Below are 25,527 nucleotides of genomic sequence, written 5' to 3' on the forward strand. Positions count from 1 at the left end.
TCTTCCAGGCAGGTTCATCGGAGTATCAGGAGTTTGAAACTACTGAATGTTTGCCCTGTTAGTGGTGACAGACGTTTTCCCGGAGCGTTTCGGTGCTGTTGCCTGTCTCTGACGGCCCTTTCTTCTCCTTGCTGATGGATGACAGAGTTTTGATCCATGTGTCACCTCATATTCAGGAAACGAACACATGGATGACCACTTAAATCCCTACAGATTCCTGAGCGCTTAAAAATGTTTAAATTAATCTTAATAAGAAAGTAATTTTAATAACATTAGTTATATTTAGTTCCAAATAAAATCTATGGTTACCCGTAACTGTGGCATAATTTTTGGGGAGTACCTTTACCTCTTTGAAAGGTTAGATTTATTTCACGCGTTTATTGTAATAACAAGCTGATGAGCAAGGAAAAATCTTTCATGTTTTGTTTCTAGTCTTTACCAAAGTGCGTTCTTCCGCTCCTGTGGGTCTCTGCTTCCCCTGGTGAGGCCGGAGGGAGCCGAGTGTAATTGGCTGCTAGCATCCACTAGCACCCTCGCCCTCGTGTGCTGGAGATGCATTTAATTGTTCATAATTGGCGGCTGTGTAATATCATACCGTTCTTAATTATGCACCATTTGCATTTTTCATCGTGTGCTGCAGCAGGACTGTGTGTGTGTGTGTGTGTGTGTGTGTGTGTGTGTGGATGTTTTCTCTAGAGAGTAAGCAGTGAGTGTTCTCAGAGACACGTTATATTATGATGATGGTCTGAATGTCCTGTGTCTGCATATGTAGGAATAAAAAAGCTTTTAAATACAATATTGAAGAGCATTATAATCCCCAGACCATGTGACCTACCTGTGGTTCCTGATTAATGCAGAGCATTCAAATTTAAACATTATTAACCAAAAATAAATAAATAAAAAGTGATCATTGAGTGTCTGAAATGGTGGAGTCAAAGCAAGATCATTCATTTCATCCTGACCTGGAATAATCTATCATATTCCCAGATCATTCCCGGATCATTCCTGCACATGGCTCATGACCCGGCAGCCACCCTTAAAGAGCACATTAGACTTGCGGTATTAACATACAGAGCATGGAAATGGCAGACAGCACCTGAATAACAGTTCCATCACCGCGCGCTCATCCCATGCCTTAATCACGCGCGTGCCACTCTGATTTCCATAGCAGGCTCTTCTCCTGCGTCGTGAGCGCCTGCCACTGGCGTGATAAACAGGCACACGCCACGACCGCTGTCCCTGTGACGGATACTCCGCACATCTATTCAATTTTCATAAACACACGGCTTATGCAAATCAAAAGAAATAATCTGGCCAACACTGGCCGCTTTGAGGTGGGGGACTAACGAGGAAGAGATGGAGTGAAGTAGGTGTAGGGTGTGTGTGTGTGCGTGTGTGTGTGTGTGTGCGTGTGTGTGTTCGAACGACTCCACCAGCATTAATCCGGTGAAAAGTCCTTATAAATGACGGCCACGCGTCTGGTGAGCAGAACACCGGAGTGTGATGTATGACAGCCTCACTCTACCCAACCCTATTGTAATGCCAGGGGTCAGATCGCTGTGGTTTAAATAATCTCCCAGCCAGAAATGAACTTCTCCGTAATATCACCCTCAAAACACACACACACACAATGTCCCTCTCTCTATCTTACACACATGTGAGCTGATAGCAGCTTTAAAAAACACCATTGTTCACGAGGGCAGTTGTGGCCTTGTTTGTGAATTCTGGAGCGTCATCCCCGATGGCCCTTGGTGTTTGGATGCCGTGCGTTATTGCTGAAACTCTTCCACCCTCTCCGCCCTGATGGATGGCCGTCGTTTGTCCTTGTCAGAAACAAAACAATCGCCACAGAGACATAAGAGAGTAATCAAACTTTCAGTGGGCACCCAGAGAATCTATTAACATTTTAAAATCCGCGGAGAAGCTGCGTCCTCTCCAGATAAGCACACGCTGAATCAGATATGGCAGCTTGGAAATTTGTTTTGTACTGAATTTGTCATGACCTAATCCTAATCCTTATATATGGAAAATAGACCACAGCAGAATGACCCATTTCTCTGGTTTTCATAGATTCATAGTGAAATAATTGTTTTTGTTGTACTCTGTTGTACTGACAACATTTCTCACAAATTCTAAATAAAAATATTCTCATTTACAGAAAATGATGACTGGTCAAAATAAAAATGCAGTGTTTTCCCACCTCAAATAATGCAAAGAAGATTATTTGTATTTAGTGGACTAACCCTGATTTTCAGGCCCGGGTTTCCTGTGTCTTGGTCTGCTCTCATCCAGTCGTTCACACCGTGCTCTAAGGAACCCCTGGGTCAGGTGATCACTTCGGCACCACCTCGTTAAGTAGAGAGAGGTGTGCCTGAGCTGTATGTACATAATGCGGACGTTTTGTGTAGGAAACATTCATGTCAGAGGTTTGTTAACGTCTGCGCTCTGTGTAATAACCTTTTCCTAAATCATCTGTTGACTCTCGGTTACGTCAGTGAAGACTACAGGGAGGATACTCGCAACTATACATACACAAAAACAGACACACAGCCGTAGCGTGGCTATTTCTGATACTGTGTGTGTGTGTGTGTGTGTGTGTGTGTGTGTGTGTGTGTGTGTATGTACATACACGTGCACTGGTGCTCCTCATTATAATTTACTGCCGGTTTTGTGATCTGAGGTGGTATGTGTGGGTGGAGTGGCCAATGGTCAGAGTCTGTAGCTGTGGGGTGTGTTGTAGAGTCTCTTCGCCTGCAGACACCCACCAAACAGCTCGTTAATCGCAGAGTCAGAAAACAAACCGACACACACTTCACACTCGACCCAATTAGCCCGCGTGTTTATGACTCCTCTCTGGGTCTTGAAGCTAGGCTTGTTTTGAAGGGAAACTGCAGTTTAGGAGGCCACTGAAGTATTTGAGAGAGAGATGGAGAGAGAGAGAGAGAGAGAGGGAGGGAGAGAAGGAGTGGTAAACTGTGAGCACCGTTTCCTCAACGTCTGATATTCTGAGCTCTTGCGCTAGCTCACTAATCCTCACTCCTCCAATTTACTGGCCCCACTGGTCATACTAAACCCAACTCCTGTTACTAACCCCGGTTCGTCTAATCTTCACTCCTCTCGCCCTTCGACTGTCCACCTCGCTCTGCACTCTTTTTCTTCTTTTTGTGGGTCTCTTTGATGTTCCCCCCCAGTCAGTGAGTTTAAGCGCACCGTGTAAACTGTTTTAATCTTTGTAGAACTCGTAACTTCTTAAGCCATAGTAATGTTTGTTTGCCAGTTACTGCAGTGTTTCACCATTATGAACTTATTACCGGTGTGGCTCCTCCGTGCTCTGAGGTTTACTTCTTTTGGCCGATTTGTGTGGGTCTGTGACGCCAACAGCACGGCTGAGCTCTCAACTTCAACATAACACTAGCGGGTCCGGCACCTGCGAGCAACGCATAAATAAAAGGTGCTATTTTCAGGTGTAGGCAGACCACGCGAGTTTGTCTGGGTTCTCTTATTTCACAGTTGGTGGGCTCGTGACTCCAGATACCCAAATGTTTGTACACAAGCACTGAAAAAGTGATGTTTTCATAATGTCGCCCTTTTAATTAGAGCTCAGCCCTGGATCTGCACTTAGCCAACCTTCTACTGCCCCCACTCCTACAGACTAATTACTGATTACCCGCATTGTGTGTATGATTTTAGTAGCCTTTTGTGTTTTGTAATTGCTGTTGTGATGGCACTGCCGTACTGCAGTTACCACACGGAGGGCGTGTATGAAGGGAAGGATAAATAATTCATTGATGTTGTGGAAACACTTGCTGCTTGGAGAACAGTCACTGATTCAACTGCTGCGAGTGACAGGGGCGCACACACACACACACACACACACACACTCACTCTCGCGCACACACACACACACACACTCTCTCTCTCTCTCTGGCTCTCTATAATTAGCACAAACTGTCTGGCTGTGGCTGTGGTATTTTGCAACATGCTTCCATGATGTGCAGTAATTATCGGCGAGCCAGAGCTCTTGCACTGTGCTGGGGACAGACTGATCTGCTTCATCTCACTACTCTCCGAGGCTGGCAGCAGCTCCTGGATCAGCCCCGGCACCTTTGATCTTCCTTTTAATTGACGAACGCGAGAAAAGCAGGATGATGAAGTGGCTGCTTCTGAGCTGGAGCCTTTCACACACACAAACAGAACAACCGGAGAGGGAGACCCAAAACTGACCGGCTGGCAGCCGAGAAAAGATCAATCAGACTCTGAGTGTTATCTCTCTCTCTCCATCCCTCTCTCTCTCTCTCTCTCTCTCTCTTTTTCTGTCTCTTGCCTCTTTTTGACCCTTTTTTTTTGTCATCTCTCTTTCTTCTTTTCCCTTTAGTCTCTCTGTCTCTCCATCACTGGCATTCTGTATAAGGAGATATTAGTCTATCAAATGATACAGTGTTTACTGTAGAGCATTTGGGTATTTTTAGCATAGCCATCATCCAACGCGCATCCATTAGTAATGAGGTCTACTCATGAGCCGTGCACAAATCATATTTTATGAACAAATCAATTTGAAATGCAAGTGCTTTGCGTTTTTCGGCGTAGAACCATTTCCTTTGAAATATTTAGCAGTAATCCGACCCTGCTCTGTGGGAACGCTCTGAAGAGTTTCGCTCCTGGAGGAAAAAGCTCTGCATCCTGCTTCACTTTCAGCCTTCTCTCTCTCTCTCTCTCTCTCTCTCTCTCTCTCTCTCTCTCTCTCTCTCTCTCCCTCCCTCCCCCAGATAAATCAGTAATTAACGTCTATCATTATCCAGGCCGCTGAGGTCTTACGGTGCCGTAGCACAATTGTATTTATTTTCTTCTTTACGGCTCTTTTCCACTTTAAGAGCCCCTGGTGTGCCGTGCGATGGAGGGAGGGCAGTGTGCAGCCCCAGGGTGAGAGAGACTCCGCTCTGGTTTATTGTCGTGCAGGGCTGGACCTGTGCAGTGTTGCCTGCTTCTGCGCCCCCCTGCAGGGTGGAGAGCCTCGCCTGCTCACTGATTGCTTCTAAAAGGTCTTTTTTTTTTTTTTTTTTCTTTTCTCTGGGATTTTTCCACTGACCATCCAGCTCGCCATTATGGTGTGATAACTATTTCTATAACCACAACCCTGTTTTTTCTTTTTGTGTTTCCCCCCCCTCCCCTTAACCTCCAAACATGAATTTATCGAGTACTTCAATATGTCATCCTAATTTATCTGTTTTCTCTTCTCATTTCTGAAGAATGGTGTAAGCTCCTGCTTGTGTGTGCGTGTTGTTCCACAACTCTGTGGTGTTTGAAGTGGTAAGAGCGCTAGCAGGCTGTGGGGGAGGTACACGGGGCCCGGGAGCAGCGCAGCCAGCCGTCGGTCCGGCCGGCAGCGAGTGGGGAGCGCTTAAGAAGTGGTTATACTGATTTATACAAGCTCGGTGTGGAGGCTCTGTCGCATAATAAAGCTTCTTCTCACTTGCACTAAGCAGAAAGCACTTGGAGAATTATATTTCCCCCCAGACCGTGTTAAATCACCAAACCGAGAGCCGCGTTGCCACTGCTAAAAGCGTTTAGTGGGGATGAGCGCGAGGCCTCCATCCCAACTCTCTTGCGAAATGTTACTGAGCATCTCAAGCCTCCACTATGTCAGCCACCCAGTTCATATACCTGTGGTTGACCAACACGTCTTTGGTCGTGTAGGATATATCAGATGTCTTCTCTTTTAGTCTCCTGATTAAAAGTGTGTCATTAATTCTTGGTCGGAGCATTGTGTGTTAAGTTATGTAGTTTTTATTTGTGTGTTGAAAATTAATTTGCTGTAAAGACATTTTTGTCTCGACGTTCCTCACTGAGATTGCCCGGTGAGGTTTCTTTTTTCTCGTCTTAATTAGGAAGGTTTCATGGATTTAAATCCGTTTAACACGGGCGGAAACATATTTTCCTCGCGTTGTCTTTTGTCTGGGGAGGCCGAACATGATGAATATTTAAAGAGATTATTTTAATTAAAACGCTGTGAACCTAAATGGAGTAATATGTTATAACCGCTCAACTGCCTGTGCCTTCATTAAAACTTAACGTTCTCACAAGCTGCTTGTGGAAGGAAAGAGAACAAAGGAAGAAGGAGAGAGAGAGAGAGAGAGAGAGAGAGAGGGGGAGAGGGAGGGAGAGAGGGGGAGAGAGAGAGAGAGAGAGTGATTCAGTGAGGGTCCGTGGTAAGAAGTGTAAATTGGAAAGACGAATGGCTGAGTGCTGTGTGCTTTGATTAATACTAGTAATACTGCACGCTCTCAGTCTCTGTGTTAGTAATGACCTGCTCTACACACAACACACCAGCTTCTACAAGCAGCACCCTACTGTTAGGTCCTGCAATGAGTCTGAAATCGGAGCGCGCGCATGCGTGTGTGTGTGTGTGTGTGTGTGTAAAGGATCACTCTGTCAGATGGCTGATGCTATGTGTGATGTATTTGGGTCTCGGCTCACCTTCCCAAACCTCTCCTACAGAACAGACCAAGGTTACGGTGTTGCTATCAAGGACAAATCCCACAAAAAAACGTGTGTGTGTGTGCGATAAGGGTGCAGAAAACAGCACCACAGCACAAAGTAGAAGAACACAGACTCCCTTCTCAGTTGGGAGGTTTCTCTTTCAGAAGAGTGAAGGTGTAGAACGAAATAATCATCTGTCGTATGCTGAGTAGTTTTCAGATGCACTACACAAAGATTTGTGGTTGTAAGACTGTGACATTACATATTGCTCTTCTGTTATACTTCTCAATATACAGAATATTGTTCAGCACAGTTATTCTGGGCAAGACAAACTCTCAGACTCCCACCCCTTTATTTGCATGTTTTTGAGTTAATCTTCATGTCCGGTGAGCGAAAGCTGGAGCACAGCATCTGTTTATGTTTCAGAAATGTTTACTGTTTATGTGCATGCAGGAAGTCTCGGCTTCCACGCAGTTCATACCAACAACAATGTAAATATATTAAATAAGAAATATAATTAGTGCTCTAAATTAAATTACTGTATTCTGCCTATATCATTATATATGGTTATGATTCTATTATTATTATTATTATTATTATAAATGATGATGATGATGATTATTATGATGATTATGATAATCATAATATTGTTAATGTTATCATATAGTATATTCTGTAAAATTATAATATATAATTATTAAGCTTCCACACACTCAGTGTTACTCCTGTGACTACCTGCTCACATGTGTTTTATATGTAACCCCCCCCCCCACCCTTCTGTCTCCCTCCAGCCGGCCGTGGGAGTTTTGGCGGTTGGATTACTGGGAGGATGACCTGAGGAGACGTCGGCGTTTCATCAGAAACCCGTTTGGATCATCACACTCGGAGGCCACACTGAAGGCTGCAGCCGAGCATGGTGAGAGCGCGCGCACACACACAGAAAAACAAACAAACACGTGCGCACGCACACAAACACACTCACGTGTGCTCACACGTACGCGCGCGCGCACACACACCACAGAAACAACACATATATACCACACACACTTTGAAAACATGCGTACACACTTATGTGCAGACACATATTCACATGAACCCTTAAACATGAACTACTACTGGGAACAATGTGCCAGGGTTATTCACCCTTTCCCCCCCCCCTCACTTAGACGTGTGTTTACACGTCATCTACCTACAAACAGCAAAAAAACAAAACAAAACAAAAACAAAGCATGCATACAGATGACATCAGCACAGACACACACACTACTTTCTCATTGCAACAGGTACAGGGTTGTAAAAGTTAAAGCTTCAGCCACTATAAAACTTTAACAGAGCTGCAGCACTATTAAAGCTGAGAGCTCCCAGTCTGATCTGGCAGACGTGCGGTGCATGTTTTATTGGACTTTATCACCGCTGTCTTTATGTTTGGTTTATGTGTTTCTCTTTTACTTAAACTCATTAACTAACAAATTAACTAACTCATTTTAAAGTTCACTGAAATCAGGAATGTTTGTTTCCTTGCATGTCAGTGTGTGACGCTGCAGGTGAGTTGAGCGTTGTGACGTCCAGACTTGACAGTAGCGCTGGTGTGCAGTGTTGGTGTGCTGTGCTGGTGTGCAGTGTTGGTGTGCTGTGCTGGTACGTTGTGTTGATGTGCGGTGCTAGTGTGCTGTGTTGGTACGCTGTGTTGGTGCGCAGTGCTAGTGTGCAACACTTCACTCTTCGTATTATTATTATTATTATTGTTATTATTATTATTATTGTTATTAGGGTACTGTTTCAGGGCAAAGCTGTAAAAGAAACAGAAAAATAAGTCTTAGATATGGAGTGTTGTTGGGAGATTAGTGCTCATCATATTAATTCAGGTGTTGCTTCATGTTTTATAGAGTAATGGGATCAGTGAGCTGTTTATTTGAGTCACATCAGCAGTCTGAGAACAGTTATGCTCTGCTATCGTAATAACCTACCTTTATGCAAGCATATTGTTCTTGGAATTTATTGGCATATATTGGGTTTTAAACTAAACTATTCTGCTGTCCTATATGAGAGGTTTTGTTTTGGAAATAATAAACAATTAACCTTAAATTAGTTCCCTGATAAACAGACACCCAAATGAATGTGACCTATATTCTGCTTTCTCAGGGGATGTCATAGCATTGTGCTATGATCTCTGACAGTTTTGCTTTGCACTACAATCTCTGGCCATAGTGTTTTGTGATGTAATCCCTGACCATCCTGCTTTTGCTATTGCGCTTTTGGCCAGAGCGCATTGCGTTGTAATCTCTAGACATGATGCTTTGTGCTGTAATCCCTGACTGTAGCATTTTGTGCTGTAATCCCTGGCCATAATGCTTTGTGCTGTAATCTCTGACTGTAGCATTTTATGCTGTAATCTCTGGCCATAATGCTTTGTGCTGTAATCTCTGACTGTAGCATTTTGTGCTGTAATCCCTGGCCGTAATGCTTTGTGATGTAATTTCTGGCCATGGTGCTTTGTGCTGCAATCTTTGGCCATGTCTGCTTAAATACATATAAAATGGGAAAAAAGTAATAGACAGGCTTGGGTTAGCATGAGGGTTAGCCTTATATGGAAAAAATGATTATTTATAAAATTTGTCCTTGATTAAACATGCTTTTTAAATAATGAATTTAACAGCTCTGTGATCCACAACAATGCAGCATTATTCCATTTAGGTCAATAAAGACTTTGTGGTGTGTGTTGGGGCGGGAATCTGTGCACGTGTGCGCTTGTGTGCGTGCACGCGTACATGTGTGCACAAGTGTGAGAGGTTTTGTGCGTGCACGTGTGTTCATATGCGTTTTTGTACATGTGAACGATCCTCTAAATCCAACATTGCACCGAATAAAGGGCTGATTGATCCCAGCACTGTTTTTCTTTCACGGGTTTCATCAAAACACGTGTGAATTGTAGTGAAAATGGCGCTGAATTACAGAAGATGGCCCAGCTCTCGTTCACGGTCGGACTGGGCCTTGTGCATGCATGTGCCCTGATCTTTAACTGCGTCAGTTCAGCCTAATCCCACACGGGCTTGATGACAGACACCAGGCTTTGCAATCAGTGCCATTCCGGACGTGGGCTTTACTGCTTTAACCTCTTGGACCCCTCTCAAACGGGGCCATTTCTGGGAGAAAATGTCTCCAATATGTCACAGGCCAATCCCCCTTTAGCATGACACCAGTCCCGAAGACAAACGGCCAGTGTGACAGAAGTCAATAAGAATGTGATCTAAAAGCAATAAGCGCCTGGAATCCCAGCATCCTCGGAGACCGGTGGGCTGCCCCGATAGTCGTAATGTGCAGCTGGAAACCCTAAGGGCAGGCCTAGTCGTCTCTCTCTCTCTCGTGCTCTCGGCTCCCCCGTGGTTCCGTTGCTAACTTTGGAACAGGTTAAGTTTAAATGTTCCTGAAGGATCGGCGTTCGGCCCCTTTAGTTTTGAACTTGAAACCGACAGACTTAGAAATTCCCCTTCATTACTTCAGAATGTTTCCCCAGTGAGTTAATCTGGTAGAGGACATACTCAATCTGTCCATCAGCTGCACAGTCTTCTATATTAATGGTAGCCTTTAAGTTTATAATGGCAGTGTCTGTCTGCTCAAACGTCCTGCTCTCAAGAAGCATTCTTTGGACGTCTCGCAAAAATGTGAAAATTTATGCAAATCCAATTCCACAGTCAAACGTCAAGCTCAACTCGCGCATACACATGGGCTAAACTGACTAATAATTATTGGTCTCAGTCATCTAAGACGTGGGAAACATCTTAAAGCGATTTGTAAAGATGTTTAGCGTCGTGGGTTCAGAACAGCGCGGGAGAAAGGAACGGTCCGGTGGTTTGTGGATGCTTTGACGGTGCTTTCGTTCCTGCCGCTCTTTGTCTTTTGGGTGGACCTTTAAATTTGTTTGCGGAAGTGGAGCGAGAGAGATTGCGCAGGATTGCGCCTTCTCTAGCGGAGCACAAAGGTCATCTCGGCCTCTGATTGGGAGGGAGAAATGCAGCGTCTTTTTTTGTCAAGGGCTGTTTTGTGCAGGATCGGGACTTTTAACATTATTAGGCTCTGAGATTGTGGACTGACACTTTTTGTTAATACTTTTTGTTAAAACTTTACAAGTAGGGACTTTAATTCTACCCTGGAAATGACACATATAAGTGACGGAGAGTTACATTTTCCTTTTTCAGTCATATTTCTAATCATTTCCATTTTTCTTTTTTTGGACACCAACATATAGTGCTGCAGATAAAATATGCGCAGGTTGAAATATGTAGATAAATATTTTTCTTGTTTTCCTCCAGAACCTTTGAGAATATATCACAGAATATTCTTCACGTTAAGACACACACAATTGTGATCATTCATCGCCAGCCAGGAAAAGCTGGTGCGAGTTCCACCCTCTGGGCCCCCAGGCAGGGCAGCAGGCTGGACGGCCGCTCCGTTAAGGGGGCGACTCATGTATTTATGGCTGGGCCGAACCATCCTTTCTTGGGATTGATTTGGCCGAGCTGGGGCTATAGGGCTGGGGCCGTGGCCGAGGGAGAGAGGGAGAGTAAGTACCTTAAGACTAATGTCTCTGTTCCTGTGATCAATAAGCACCTCGTGACTTCACTCCTGGCTGCACTCTTGTTAAAAACAAATCTGTTAATTCTGACAATTTAATTGCCCTGCCTTAGCGCCGGCCTTGAGTCGCATATAAATGAGTGTTTTTGCCTCTCCAGGAAAAGGGAAGCGTGAGTTATAAGCGCAGCGCAACAGGCTGCATTTGCATTTGCATCGGTGCCTGCCGAAAGAAGGCAATGAATGAGCCGTTTAAGCAAAGCCGACGTGTGCGGACGCGTGCGTCTCTGCGGTAGGGGGTGGGGGGTTTCCCCCGCCAACGTCCTGCCGCTCCGCTTGGCGGGCGCGGCGCTAGTCGGCCGCGGCGTAAGCCCCGGCTTTGGGATGCCGTTGCTGCCGCCGTGCATGCGAGGCCAGCTCCTGATTCGGCTGCGCCGTTTGCGTGAACTCTTCCGAGTGTGCAGCGTAGTTAGCTAACGCGAGCTCCGGCTTCACTCTGCACAAACCGCCACATCCTTGCTGCATCCTGATTGTTTACTGACGTTTAGCTGAAATTTCTCCTATTTACTTTGGTTTGCTTTTGATGTTCTTCCCGAGTATCGGTGCTTTTAGCTGAGAGGGCACAGACGTAAGAATGCTGGGCTTAGTGTTGGTCTCTCTGCTGCAGGCTGTGTGTTGTCTTGCTGTGGCCGCGTGCACATCCACCAGCGAGCTTGCTTCTCCTCTCGGAGCCCTGTGTCCACTGTGTCTGGTGTGAATACGCAGGCATGTGGTATGTATTAGGAAGCTGGGAATGATTTCACCGCTGCTAACTACAAATTCTCCGGGGAGACTTAATTACAGGAAGAACATTCTAAATATCAATGCGGCAGCATACTTTCCGTGACGAGTCGTTTCTCCGCAGCGCATTTCTGACGGATCAGGGGTCTATTTATAACGAGGGTCTAGGCTTTTCTCTCCAAAAGCAAACGCAAAAACCCCTCAGGTGATGTATTCGTGGAGGGAGAGGTCAGAGGTCACAGGTCTCAGGCTCCGTTCGGTGCTGAAGTGGACGTGGCGAGACGCCTCTGGACCTAAGAAGTGCACACTACGGAGGGACCGGGCGGGAAGTGCCATTGTCGCATTTCTGCGTTTATGTCCGTGAACGATTGGCAGTGCACGCGCTGACGGCTGGCTCGGAGGCGCTAGGGAACGCAGTCTTCAGTAAATGTTTACAGATTACCGTTTTTCTTAAATAATCTGTGCGGAACCTCCAGTCAAGTACAGTTGCAATCAAAAGGGGAGCGAGAACGCGGAGGCCCCTCGCGTTCCGTCTGGGGTTCTGGGCACGAGGCGCTGGATGACGCCTTGGCTCGCGACTTTTGTTTATGCATAATCTGTTTTCATCTGATGTGGAAGAAGAGTAATTAAGAACAGAGGAAAAAACAAAACAAGCCAACCCCCCCCCCCACCAAAAAAAAAATTGCTTTTGAAACTACTGCAGTTTGATAAAGTGCAAAACATGTGATTTATTGTTTGATAATATTTGTAATTTGTAAATATATTCCTTTTGGAAATTTCATATCTATATACATTTGTTTGTGTATTATTTAAAATGAGCCATCAAGCAGGTAACAAAGATTTAAGTATCATATTGAAACCATTGAGATTTTTAAATTTCTTTTTTATGTATTTCTTCCTTTCTTTCTTGTCTTTTTCCTTTTTATACGAAGACGTAAAGCACAACTGGTTTACTTTACAGTTTTCTGAGGTGTAAATTGCATCTTGTTGCGATTTCATAGTTTCGAGGGCTTTTTGTTTTTTAATACTGTTTTACCACATAATATCCTGTTCCAAAACATTAATTTAGTAAAGTTAAAATAAATAAAAAAATGCTAAGAAATATCATTTATAATTTCCTTATAGCACGGGAGCAAATATTTAAACGTTCTTATTCTTTTTGTTGCGTCGTCCACTCGCCCCGCCGAGACAAATGGCATTACACAAAACTTAGAAACGCGATAACGCAACGACGTGCTGGTTTTCCTGCAGCTCCCGAGGAGGACATCCTGAAAGGCCAACGGCCCCTCCGAAACCAGGCGCTGGCCAACCACAGCGCGGAGAACGAGAGCCTGTCGGACGGCGACGATGACACGCTGTCATCGCTGGAAGAGAAGGACTTGGAGACCCTAACAGGTAACAGCACCGCGCATCCGCTTCAACCCCCTCCAAACCGCACCACCACCCCATCACGCGCTTAGCGCACCTCTCCTCCTCCTCCTGCTCCTCCTCCTCCTCCTCCTTCTCCTCCCCTTCTCGCGCCCTCGTGCTGCCTGCCTGGCAGCGCGTGCGGTGCTTTGAGGCCACGGTGTCCAGCCGTTAATGAGCGCATGCGGCCCGGGCGCCCGCCGTTATCGGTGACAAACCGACCTCATTACCGCCTTCTGATCAGGGTGGCGCTGGCGCAGCAGTCTTCAAGAACACGTGTGGAGGAAAGCGTTTCAAAAACCTCTTTTTGGGTTAAAAAAAAAAATTAATTACTTTAAAATTGGATTGTTTTACTATTAAAAACATTATGTTTAAGGGTAACCTTAAATATTTGTGCAGTTTCTGAAATGAAGTTCTCTTTTAGATTGCTGTTTTTGTTAATTATCTCGTAACATTTGTTAATTACCTCGTAACTGAAAATAGCTTATATGAATAGGTAAACATTAATTATTGTTACTGTAGCAGCGGTCAATTGGAAATTTGGGTTTAAGAAGCCCGCTAGGGTGATCCGCCACGCCATCTCCGTGCGTTACCCGTTTACCTGACCGTGTAATTTAAGGCAGCCTTTTGCTTGTGTTACTACTTGTATTGTGCGATTTCGTGTGTGTGTTGCATTGTGTTTTTTCGAGAGTATTGTACTATGCCTCTGATGGAGGGGTATATAATCTGCGTAGTTTATGTGTGATGGAAATTAACGTACAGACGGCGAAAAACTAAGCATATACAAATTGTATTTATCCTAGATATGATCATTAATTAGTACATTACGTATTCATTTCCCCTGTCTAATGTGGTTTTAATTCAATCAGTCTCGAAGTATGCAGATAAACCATGTAAACGTAGCCTAAATGTTTGCCTCAGAGTTAAAATTGAGGCTAATCGGATTCCAGATTCGGTCCTCCCCGTGTGTGAGCGTCGTAAGTATTGCAGATATGTGCGTGCTGTCGGCGGGATTAAGCGGGTGGCCAGACCTAATAAAATGACACGCTTTCTGAAATGAAGTGGAAATCGTCCTGGGGTTTCGGTCGTATTCCACCCCGAGATTCCCCTCGTCGCCAGCATTTTCATCCAGGTGTAATTGAATGTCTGTTTGTAGCGCGTGCGTGCGTGTCTGTGTGTAGGGGGGAGGGGGGGGGGGAATAATAATTTCTCCTTCGGATTACATGTTAATGCTCCGAGGGCACGAGCGACTGGCAAATGAACATATCTGTTTATGCCATCTACTTCTGACGGAAGGGTGTTTGGGGAAATCAGCCTGCGCGCGGCGCTTCGCCTGACAGCCACGGCACATCTGCAAACACAATGCGTTAGCGCACGTGGAGAACGGGGCCGGGGAGCGCGAGACTCCCCCGAGCGGCGCGCGCATTGTCGTTCTGGCATAAATTAAGATTGATGAGAGATTAAACAGGGCTCGCCAAACCCCGCAATCAATGCGCGCTGACTGACAGCGGGGTTTTGCTTTCTGACCAGGCGGACTTTGTTTCTTTCATGGGTGGACGCGTCGTTTGGCCCTCGTTTATGCCTCTACTATAAAAATGACTTCCAGGAATCGTTTGATTCATTAACATCGAATATTTAAAAAAAACAGGTATCCTTTTGGGTTGGACTCGCAGTCTAATGTCAGCGAAACATACGAATCGCTACCGTATTGTCATTTTTTTGTAGAATAAAATAGGTCATTGGTAGTCTTTATAGAGGAGTCCTGAACATGTCATTATTATAGTCAAATCTGCAGTGAGAAATATTTCATAGGTGAGAGAATTTAATAAGTTCTGTTTTGACATTAAGTCTTTCGCTGTATTGCCTTCATATTTAGTTGGAAATGCATTTCGGTTACCCTGAGTATCATTTTAGTTTGGGGGCGCGTTTTAATGTATTGTTACAGCCTTATTAAAACCAGAGAAAGGCCATCCGAAAATCGATACGTGCCCTGAGTTTATATGTTTACTTAAACACACTGTCGCCCTTAGAAATGGTAGTTTCAGCTAAGGGAGGGAAAGGGGAAGAGAACACACACACACACACACACACACACACACACACACACACACACACGCGCGCGCGCGCGCGCGCAGGCTCTGATCGCCTCTGTCTCCACTACCTCGCAGGCCCCGTTAACCTAAGCACGAGCGCGCAGCTGGTCGCTCCTGCCCTCGTGGTGAAGGGCACGCTGTCCATCACAGCCGCTGAGCTCTATTTCGAGGTGGATGAAGAAGAACCCAGCTTTAAGAAAATCGATCCCAAGGTAAGAGCCGGAGCACCGACTCATTGATCCAAAACTCATCCAGATGTCACATTTCCTCACGTGAAACGAGAATTAAAAATTGTTCCCAACGAGAATAACCACCAGCACTCCCAGTATGCATTCTCGGATTAAACAGTTAGAAGAAAAACAAAATAAAACAATTTAAACGTGGCTTGGTTTTGTGTACAGGTATCGCTTATTGTGTTGTTTGACTGGCATAAACTGTTTGTTCTACTTCACTATAAATTATGCACGAGCATTCGGAATGAGATTAGGTTTTATCGGGTTCGAGCGCGCACTACAAGCGCTCTGGTTGCTGGATGCGGGGAAAACGCCTGCATTTCTCCGCAAGGCGTGCTAGGAGTGTCTCTGTGTTAATCATAACACATGGCGCGAAGGCCAACATGAACCTTAATTATAACTGTCACTCGATGTCTTACTGACGACGTCAGGTGGAGTGTCTGAAGAGGTGACATTTGAGTCGAGAAGGCATCGTTCATGCTTGCTGGGCTAAAGCGCAGTTTGGGATTGTGCGATGGCTCGTGTGTTGCACTGAACCTTGCGTGGAAAGGATGGCTGGCGCAGCTAGGCCTGACTCCGCAGATCTCGGTTACTTCTGTCTCATTCAGTGTATGCTTTCCTTTCAAATTCACAAGCTACTTTGCATATGCCGAAGCAATTTATTGCTCGTATAGTGTTTCTGTAATAAATATCTACATCGCTTAATAGATACAAAAAAAAAAAATTAGCAACGTTTTCCTTCTTTTGTCCACTTAAAAATCTTTTAAAAAGTCCGTCCGTGTTGAACCATTTTATTGTTATTAATAATAATAATAATAATAATAATAATAATAATATTGTTGTTATTAATGTTGTTTTAAATATTATTATTAATAATAATAATTCGTCATTCAGCACCTAACACTTGTCTTCATTTTAAATGTATTAATTCAACCAAATAATATAAAGCCTTAAATTGAATGTCTTTATTTAAATATAATTAGATTTGTTAGCTCCTCCGTACCATGTTTTAAAACAGGAGAAAAAAATAACTGCACCTCTGCCGTGGCTAAAATGTTATTTTTGTTTTAATTTAGTTTGCTTTCTCACGGAATTGGTTTTGTGATCAAAGAAACGTCCGTGCTTAATCGGACACCGTCGGTATGCGAGCCATACCGTGCGTTTTCGTCCTCGTTGTGTGTGCATGAGGTATAAACTTTACTCCATGTCTCTGTTTTAAGTACCGCGTTTACTTTTTATTTGCGCTGTTGTACGAGATACCGTGGCGCCTTCAGCAACGGGCCGCGCGGTCACGGAAGGTCTGTGCTCGTGGTGAACGCTACCTTGCCTTTATTTTGTGGAGCTCTATATTTGCTTCAACAGTAGTGTTGAACAGATCAGTTTGAATCATATTAAATCTAGATAAAGCGTGGACTGAAACATCCGCACGGCTATAAGGCCAAAATTAAATATATAAAATATACATGCGCATTTCTGCTGTACAATACTAACTTCCTTCCGGGATTAATGATACCTTACATTTTAATGCACATGGCCTTAATATTTACTGATTTTCAGGAATGACAGATGCCAAGTTTCAGATTTATTTTCTTTCGATTTTATTAACATTTCGTTTTTGGGTCACATAATGGAAAAGTTAAACTTGGCACGCTACATTTTTAATTTTGCAATTAATGATATTCTGCATGTATTTAAATAATCTTTTCACTTTGTGAAACAATTAGAACAAACAAGAAAGTCATTACATTATGTTAAAAGGTACCTTCATTTTTCTCTCTGGCAAAATGTCCCGTTTGCGTCTTGGCAAAGGTTTTGCGTTTGTGTTTTGTTCCGTCTTTGTCTCGTTGCTTTAGAGAACCGCAGTCTCCACTTTAAGTGATGCGATTTTAAAACCGAATGACGCTGCGAGTCAAAACATGTCCACGGTCTCATCGTGCATTTTTACAATTTGTCCAAACTTTTCGCGTTTGTAAGGATTTCCCTAGCCAGTCTCCACGTCTGTTTGGCCGCAGCCTCCAGAGCCGAGTGCGGCTTTCCTTGAAACAGATCCAAATTTGGTAAGAAGTAATGTGGGCATCGGCGACACTGCAGGCACGAGATGAGCTGCAGCAAAATACCGTTCAGTCGGTCCCCGAGACAGGATTCGTCCCAGTCGGTCTCTCTCGGGTGTTTCTCACACTCGTACAGTAAGAGGGTTTTCATGTGGTAGTTGTTAAGTGGCTGTCCCGGCAGCTCGAGGTGACGGTCACGCAGAGTCTTAAGAATGGACAGACATTTCTTTCGGCAGCCCGACATCAGGAGTCTGTTTTCGGCTTCGGCGAACTGCAAGACCCAGGCGTCGCTCTCTGCCGAGCTCTGTTTTCCAGTTAGTGAGTAACACTCTTTAGAAAGGAGGTTAAAGCCCTCGGCCTTTACCTCTGCCACGCGGTTCGGGCCGGGCCAGGGTATGTGCGGCATGGGCCACTGTGCTGCGCTTCTAGGCCAGATCCCCGTACACTTGAACGCGGGCGTAATCTGCACCACGTACCTCTCCCGAATGCGCAGCTTCACTTCACTTGTGTCCGCCACCATCTTAACCACGTCGCGGTAGCTGCATTTGTCCACGGCCTGGGCCACGAGAGTTTGGAACCGGGAGCGGATTTTCCGGGCCGAGAGGTATCCCGAGGCGGTGATGAACTCGACCCAGAGCGACATGCTTCGTTTGCGGCCGTCGCTGAGTTTCAGCACCGCGCAGCCAGGCAGGGAGCCGTCGTCCACAAAGTTGAAGACTCCCATCTGGTTGAGGTAAAGTACCACTTCGAATTCGTTGGGAGAAATTACTTCCATGCCTTCATATCGCGCTTCTATCTCGCTCAGAGAGCTGATGAAACGAGGCTCTTGAACCTCGACCTCCTTCAGGACATCGGACACCACCTTGCACACTTCGCGGATCGTCTTGGCGATGGCAGCTTTGCGCGTCTGGCATCTTTCGTTGTAATACTTGTTCAGCTGGTAAACTAGCTTGGCCTGCGTCGCTATCATATTTGGGCAGAGGTCCGGGCTGTACACCGGAGTTTCGCAGTACGCTGAGGGATCCAATGCTTACCGGTACAGCCCGAGGCAGAGCTTTGAACAAGGGGGAGAAATGGAGAAGTAGTTTGCGCCCACCGCGGGATAGACGTCAGTTTGAAGGAGGAGACGGAGAGAGATGCGACGTAATGTCCAAATCAACCTGTGAGAGCCGCGTGTGTGCACTGCTCTGCCCGTCCCCGAGACTACATCAGCTGCGCGCTGAATCGCTGACCGCTATGTCATCTCTCCCACTCCTGCGCGTGAAAACCGTGCGTTACCGCCTCGCCCTCGCGTGTGGTTGTCCAGACTCAGCAACGAGCGCTGGACTTGTTTAGTTTATGAATGGTCCTCGAGCGACACCGAAGGGGGTCGGGCTTGCGTTCCTGCAATCACCGGCGGAGCTGTCAGCGCCACTGGCCAATCACAGCCTAACCCGCGGGAGACACGCACTCCTCTTCAACATCCTGCGCCGAGCCGCAGGTTGGGAAGTGCAGGCTGCGTTCAGAGCGCGTCGGGCACCTTTTCCAGCCAAGACCAGCTAAGCAGTTGCGCTTTTTAAGGACCGTTGATGTTACACCGTTGCAATTTGTCTTTGTGGCTTCTTTGCATTATGCAATAGTAATTTTTAATTAAAAAAAAACCCCTACGAGTTTGTTACATGGATGGAGTGGGTGTTTACCTTTTTTTTAATTTTATTTATTTATTTATTATTATTTTTTAAGGAGCCCTGGACTAATTGCTTAAATGCGATTTACCAAACCGACGATTTTTTCCTTCCCTTTAAAGATTTATGCCAGGGCACTGAAGTGTAATTTCGTATTGAACCCCTCCAGTTTTATTTTTACCTTTGAATGTTTTATGCAGTTTCTTTAAACAAAAAAAAAAAAAAATATATGTCCTTAAATTTTAAAGTGTCTGAAGACTTTTTTTCCGCTTTTACTGATATTATCAAACGTAGTCTGGTGGTGTAAAATAGGTCACGTTGACGAAACATAATTACTGTCTCTTAGCTATGTGGCACTGAAATCCCTCATTCTATTTTTGGAAGTCCTTCGTTTTCGGTGTTGACATTTTCCTACTGTAATATTCATATTTAGTTTTCAGCACGAAGTAGTGTCTTCATATAGCTGTGCCTCGATCCTGTTTCACTCTGTGTGTGGTTATTGGAGATATACATTTAAATTTACTTACGCATCTAATTCCTATTCACAATAACGTTATTAAACGTTAAGGTTTGGATACAAGCATCGACGTTATCAACATTAGATCACACTGAGTCAGAAAAAAAAAACGCTTTTACACGTAGGGAGCAGTCACGCGGGGTCTTAGCAACGCTTCGCTGCGGCTGCACGAGCTCCTTCTTGGAATAATGCGTCGGAAAAGAATAAAGGGGCGCGCGCGTTGTATCTTTACCACGGGCTTGAACGAACCGGGCCTCACCTGCGTTTATTTATTGTATTTATTGTAGAAATAATTTATTGTAACTTCTTATAGTTTGTTTGTTTGTTTGTTTGTTTTTTTGTTTTTTGTTTTTTGCATACTGAACTTTAAGTTGATATAGTAATAATTTGGGGATTTTGTTGCACATTGACTGTTTTTTTCGGTCTATATGGCCTTTTAAAAGCAGTCTCATTACATACAGCATGCAGGCTGCACATAGTGATATGTAATCCCTCCAGACATCATTACCGCTATATACATTTATGTAATTAACCCCTTATTTGCTTAGAGTTGTCCGAATTCTTTGCATTAATAACACCTTTAGTTTCCCTCTGCGTTTCCATTTGCTCGCTAGTGAGTTATTTTAATCTTCTCAACGTTTTATCGGCAGTGAACCGTGTCCGTGATGAATAATTTACCAAGGGGTGTTCTGTGGTGTGGTAATTGAAGTCCTCTTATCACCGAAGACTTCATGTTTCATCACTTAAAAGTCCATCAGCTTCCCCTTACGGGCATGTCGCCTGGAAATGCGCAATAGTAAATGCGCAATAGTCTAAAAGTTTCTGAGGTCCCTCTTAGATTGAGAGTCAAAGCAGTGGCGAGGTATTGATCCATTTGGGTTTATCCTTGCGAAAGCCAAAGTCAAGTTGCAAATTTGGCAGTCACCTTGTTACTTTTCTGTGTGCTCGCGATTTATGTTCGTTCCGCAGTTCACAAACCGTCATTTTTGTCCGAACGCAATTTTTTGGCAATACTTCGGAAATTTGCGGCGTTGTTTAATTGTTTCGTACTTAAATCCGGAGTAATCAGTAATCACTAATAACAAATTCTTAAGAGTTGTCTAATTATTTTATTATTCGATTAAGCGCTCTCGCTCTCTCTTTATATATATATATATATATATATATATATATATATATATATATATATATATATACATATATATATATACATATATATATATACATATATATATATACATATATATATATATAGAGTTTTATATTATAATAAATTATTTTAATATATTAAACCTAGTTCCTCTAATTTGCACACTATTCTTAAAGGGCAGGTTTGTAAAATACAATTATTTATTACATATAAACTTATAAATTAAACAAAATCAAAAGTACATTTTAAAACTCTTATTTATTATAATTGTACAAATTTGATTATTTAAGTGTTTGCTTCTTTTTTTTAAAGGACAACTTACCAAATACTACTGTCACCAAAAACAAAATGTGCAGTTTAAGATAAGCTTATTACATTAGGCTATTTCTCAGGGGTTTGCAGTCTTAGTTGTGTGAGTTATTCTCAGTTATTCTGTCTGAACATCCGTTTTAGTTGCAGTCTTATAAGACTTATATGCCTTGATATTAACCTAGTAAGGTTTGTCAGGGTTAAAACAGTTAGTCGTTTGGTATCTATTATAACTATTCTACTTCTACTTTTAGAAACCATTGTTTACCATTACATATTGAGAATAATTTACTACTTAAAATTTACAATTTTATATGGTAAATTCGAAATTGTGCATGATGGTGCATTGCTCTGCACTAGCTCCAGACAAAAGCTGTTTTAAGGTCAATGTTCTGAATTACGGTAGTTCAGGCAAAGTTTGAATGACTCTGATTTAGTAAAACCAGAGTAAATAAATCAAACCTTGTGTTCATTGCTAAGTGTTGGCTCTTGGACTGGGAAAGATGGTCTAATCACTCAGTTCTTGAGTTTATGCTAAACAGCTCACTGTGAACAGGATGCCAATAATTTACAGTCTGTTGAGATAAAACTGATGTATAGTTTATGCAAAAATACCATTTGATTTATTTTAAAGATGAGGAAAAAAATTAGGGCTGGTGTGGTTTTAACTTTTTCCTCTAAATCATTCATAACTGCAGAATGAGTCATGTGTAAATAATGTAATATTTCCTTCCGTATGGTGTTTTCACTAGGAGATGGTTTAAATATCGCAGCCATATCCAGGTTGTGCTAATCAGACAGGCCCTGATGGCATGAGCTCCCCTTACAAAACTACGACTGTCCAAGTCAGTACACACTAAGGCTTTTATAGAAACAAAGTGTGGAGGGCGTGTGCAATGATATGGCCGGTCATCTTTTGGGACAAGCTAGGATGCAGGGCAACTGTTACATGAAGAGACGGTTTTAAAGCAAAATGTTGGGCTAATGCTTTGTTGTTGTTTTGTTAGTGAGTACTGCGCACACGTTGACTAACTGGAGCGAACTACCTTTGCGTGTAGAGCTCAGACCAGGTCCCTCGCAGTGAATCTGTCTCCTAAAGATCTCCTGCTACCTGAGGGAGGTTGGATCAAATGGGTTTGTGTTTGCTCTTTAAGGCTTATGAAGCATTACCACATGTTTTATGGTTGTTCTACAGAATTCTAATTCCACAGGACCCTGTTATCAGTCGAACGAGAAACAATCGATGGTATTTCTAGCACCGTGCTTTGCTACTTGTTTTAGGAGTAATAGAATAAAATGAAGGACACAGAACAAAAATTCTTGAGTGTGTTTAAATGCCCCCAATGGAACATGGTAAACACGGTATAGTTGCGCACGGTTTTTCAACCTTTCCAGGGCCAGCCGGTGTTCCGTTGTTGCACTGTTACCAAGCATGCGTAGTTGCTGGAGATGAATCCTCAGAAGGCACAACAGCGATGCTGGGGCCTCTTACTGCTTTGCTCTTTCTTGAATGTCTTCTCGGAGCCTAAGAGGGTTTTTTTTCTTATTAAATGGAAAGAGGGGGCAGGAAGATGTGAAGATGCACCTCTTTGATCTGACATCTCAACTCTGATCCTCTTGAGGCACTGCACAGTGTCCGATAAGCCTGTTTCTCTCTTTCCTACTTTGTCTCTGTCCCTCTCTCTCTCTCTCTCTCTCTCTCTCTCTCTCTTTCCCGCTTTGTCTTTCTCTCTCTGTCTCTCTTCCGGTGTTTTTCTTACCCTCTTGCTCACGTTCTGCCCTGTCCTTCTCCTACTCTGGCATGATTTCTATCACGTCTGTCCAATCCTGGTGCGTCACGTATGGCGATTTATCTTCTGTCACTTTCAGTAGGGATTAGTACACCAAAGCCAGTAGAGTATTTCAGCGTTGTTTGTTAAAAATCACTTGTGCAATACCTATGAAATTCACCACAGCTATCGAGGAGTTGCATGTTAGGCTGGTGGCCCCGTGAGTCGGCCCCGTGACCCTCCAGTAGTATGTGGCAGCACCATGCGTGAAGAAGACTTGGACCCGTTTTCTGCTCATGTCAGCCCACGTTAGCACGCTTCCTACTTCCCACCGACAGATAATGGGGAGGAGGAGGAGCAAGAGAGAAAGTGGGGGGGGGGAAGAGAGAGAGAGAGAGAGAGAGAGAGAGAGCGTGGGGGGGGGGGGGGTGAGTGAAGGTGCTTTTAGTCTGTAGCCTTTTTTAACCTTGCACTAGAAATCTGAGAGGGAGCCAACAGCTTACCCTTGCTCTCGCTCGCTCGCTCTCTCTCTCTCTCTCTCTCTCTCTCTCTCTCTCTCTCTCACTCACTCACTCACTCACTCACTCACTCACTCACACACACACACACACACACACACACACACACACAGTAGAGGCCCCAGCTGTGTTGGCCCTTAGGAGACGGCTCTGAAGAAATCAACTGGTGCTACTAATTGCTTGGCAGGTCTTTCCGCATCTGCCAGGCAGATCTGGTGAGGTCATGGAGCAGATGGGCGCCTCTGCGTGTCCCTGTTCCTCCCACCCCCAACTTACCCACAATTCCCCACTGCCCCCTCCTCTCGTTCTCCAGCTCCTGCTGAATCTGTGGAATGCTCTGCCAGTCTGTAATTGGTCATCTGAAGTTCCTCCGATGATTGTGATTGGTCTTTATGATGTCGAGGGCCCAGAGCATATGTCTTCAGACATCAGCATGCATTACATTTTCACTCAAACTAATGTTTGGTGAGTAGGTGAGGCCCGGAGCACAGATTCTCAGACTGAGGACACACTGTGGCTACCACCTTTTCAAACACAAGTGAACAGAAAACACACAACAGGCCAAACAGTGCTCATTTTTTTCTCCTGCTTAAGAAGTGTTATGTCTGGAAAGCTTATAGTTAAATGACATGTAATACATAACAGGATCCAGCTTTCAGAAGCTTGAGCTTGCTGCTGTTTGGTAATCACACAAATCGCACGCGTTCATCAGAAACTAGAGGGGTTTTTTTTGTTGTTTTTTTTTTCCTCTCAAGAAACTGGCTTGTTTCACACCAAGTTAATAGGGTTCCATTCATAATCTGTCCTTCAGCAAAATGATACAAAAATCCTGCAAGCGTCTTCGCCTACTTTGTACGTGCACCTGGATCTGCTCGATCTAGTGTGTTGAGTCGTAGTGGGCTTGTTTGAATATATGGCTGTGCTGCATTAGTGCCTCCACACTGCTGTGATCTTCCTGAAGGCCGTCTGATCTCTGAGTCTGGGCTGCATGTTTGTGACTGTGCGCATGACTCATCCACAGTCTGGCCCTGTCCTCTGTATGGAGGAAAGGGTGCTCTGGAATTGGCTAAAAAGGGAATGTGGAAAGGGTAGAGACATAGACAGGGAGAGAGGGATGAATGGATGATGTAGCTCAGATAGTAATGCTCTTTTCCGTAGAATAGTTCGGTCCTGTCCTACAAACACCAGACAGTGGCAGTTAGAACGTGGAGCCTAACTCTCTCTCGCTCTCTCTCTCTCTCACTCTTTCTCTCTCTCTCTCTCTCTCACACACACACACACACACACACACATACACACGCATGCACATGGACCCTAACACACACACACACACACACACACACACACACACACACACACACACACACACACACCCCTACCCCTCAGTCGGTTGCCGAGTGAATGACCATGGACTTCGGTTGCCAGAGAGAGTGACAGGCCTGAGCAGACTATTGATTTTCCACTTAGGCTTAAGTAGTGTGTGCACAAGCTAACGGCAGCTCTAGCAGGTACGTCATTATCAATGAGGCTGAGAAGATCAGCCGTGACTCTCGTGTTTACCCCTCTACAGCCCCGACTCCTTACTGTTACCAACAGTGCTTCCCACCACTGACATGGCCTGTCCTGCTGGGATCCCGCCATCCCTCCATCCATCCCTCCATCCCTGCTTATTCCTCTCACTTTCTGTTTTGCTGTGACTGAAATCATAACACCTGGAAGTTATTAAACGTCTGCCTGTCCCAGACAATATGTAACATTTATATTTATATATATATATATATATACACACATACACACACACACACACACACACACTAATTCAAAAGCATTTTTCTTGCACAGCTGATGAAGGACCGTAGTCCGAAACGTTCTGTATATTTGGAAATTTGGAATATCTCTCTCTCTCTCTCTCTGTCTCATATATATATATATATATATATATATATATATATATATATATATATATATATATATATATATAATTTCTCCC

At 44.2% G+C, this 25,527-nt stretch overlaps 2 protein-coding genes across 7 annotated transcripts in view; one reads left to right on the forward strand and one right to left on the reverse strand.

Moving 5' to 3' along the window:
- Positions 1-25,527, forward strand: part of lrba (LPS responsive beige-like anchor protein) — a 191,063-nt gene that overhangs the window by 97,208 nt on the left and 68,328 nt on the right. For all 6 annotated transcript variants that reach the window (XM_035530261.1, XM_035530262.1, XM_035530265.1 and 3 more), the window contains exons 37-39: positions 7,269-7,393; positions 13,078-13,221; positions 15,402-15,538. In XM_035530261.1, coding sequence (XP_035386154.1) covers positions 7,269-7,393; positions 13,078-13,221; positions 15,402-15,538 — 406 coding nt within the window. The remainder of the gene's footprint in view (positions 1-7,268; positions 7,394-13,077; positions 13,222-15,401; positions 15,539-25,527) is intronic.
- mab21l2 (mab-21-like 2) lies at positions 17,141-18,908 on the reverse strand. The gene has a single exon (XM_027031171.2). It carries the CDS (start codon positions 18,578-18,580, stop codon positions 17,501-17,503), a length of 1,080 nt encoding a protein of 359 aa, XP_026886972.1. The 5' UTR covers positions 18,581-18,908; the 3' UTR covers positions 17,141-17,500.

This window comes from Electrophorus electricus, chromosome 9 (assembly GCF_013358815.1).
Source record: "Electrophorus electricus isolate fEleEle1 chromosome 9, fEleEle1.pri, whole genome shotgun sequence".
Taxonomy (NCBI): domain Eukaryota; kingdom Metazoa; phylum Chordata; class Actinopteri; order Gymnotiformes; family Gymnotidae; genus Electrophorus; species Electrophorus electricus.

Coding starts and splice junctions, on each gene's coding strand:
- mab21l2 (XM_027031171.2), bottom strand. CDS start 18,580: ATGATAGCGACGCAGGCCAAGCTAGTTTACCAGCTGAACAAGTATTAC.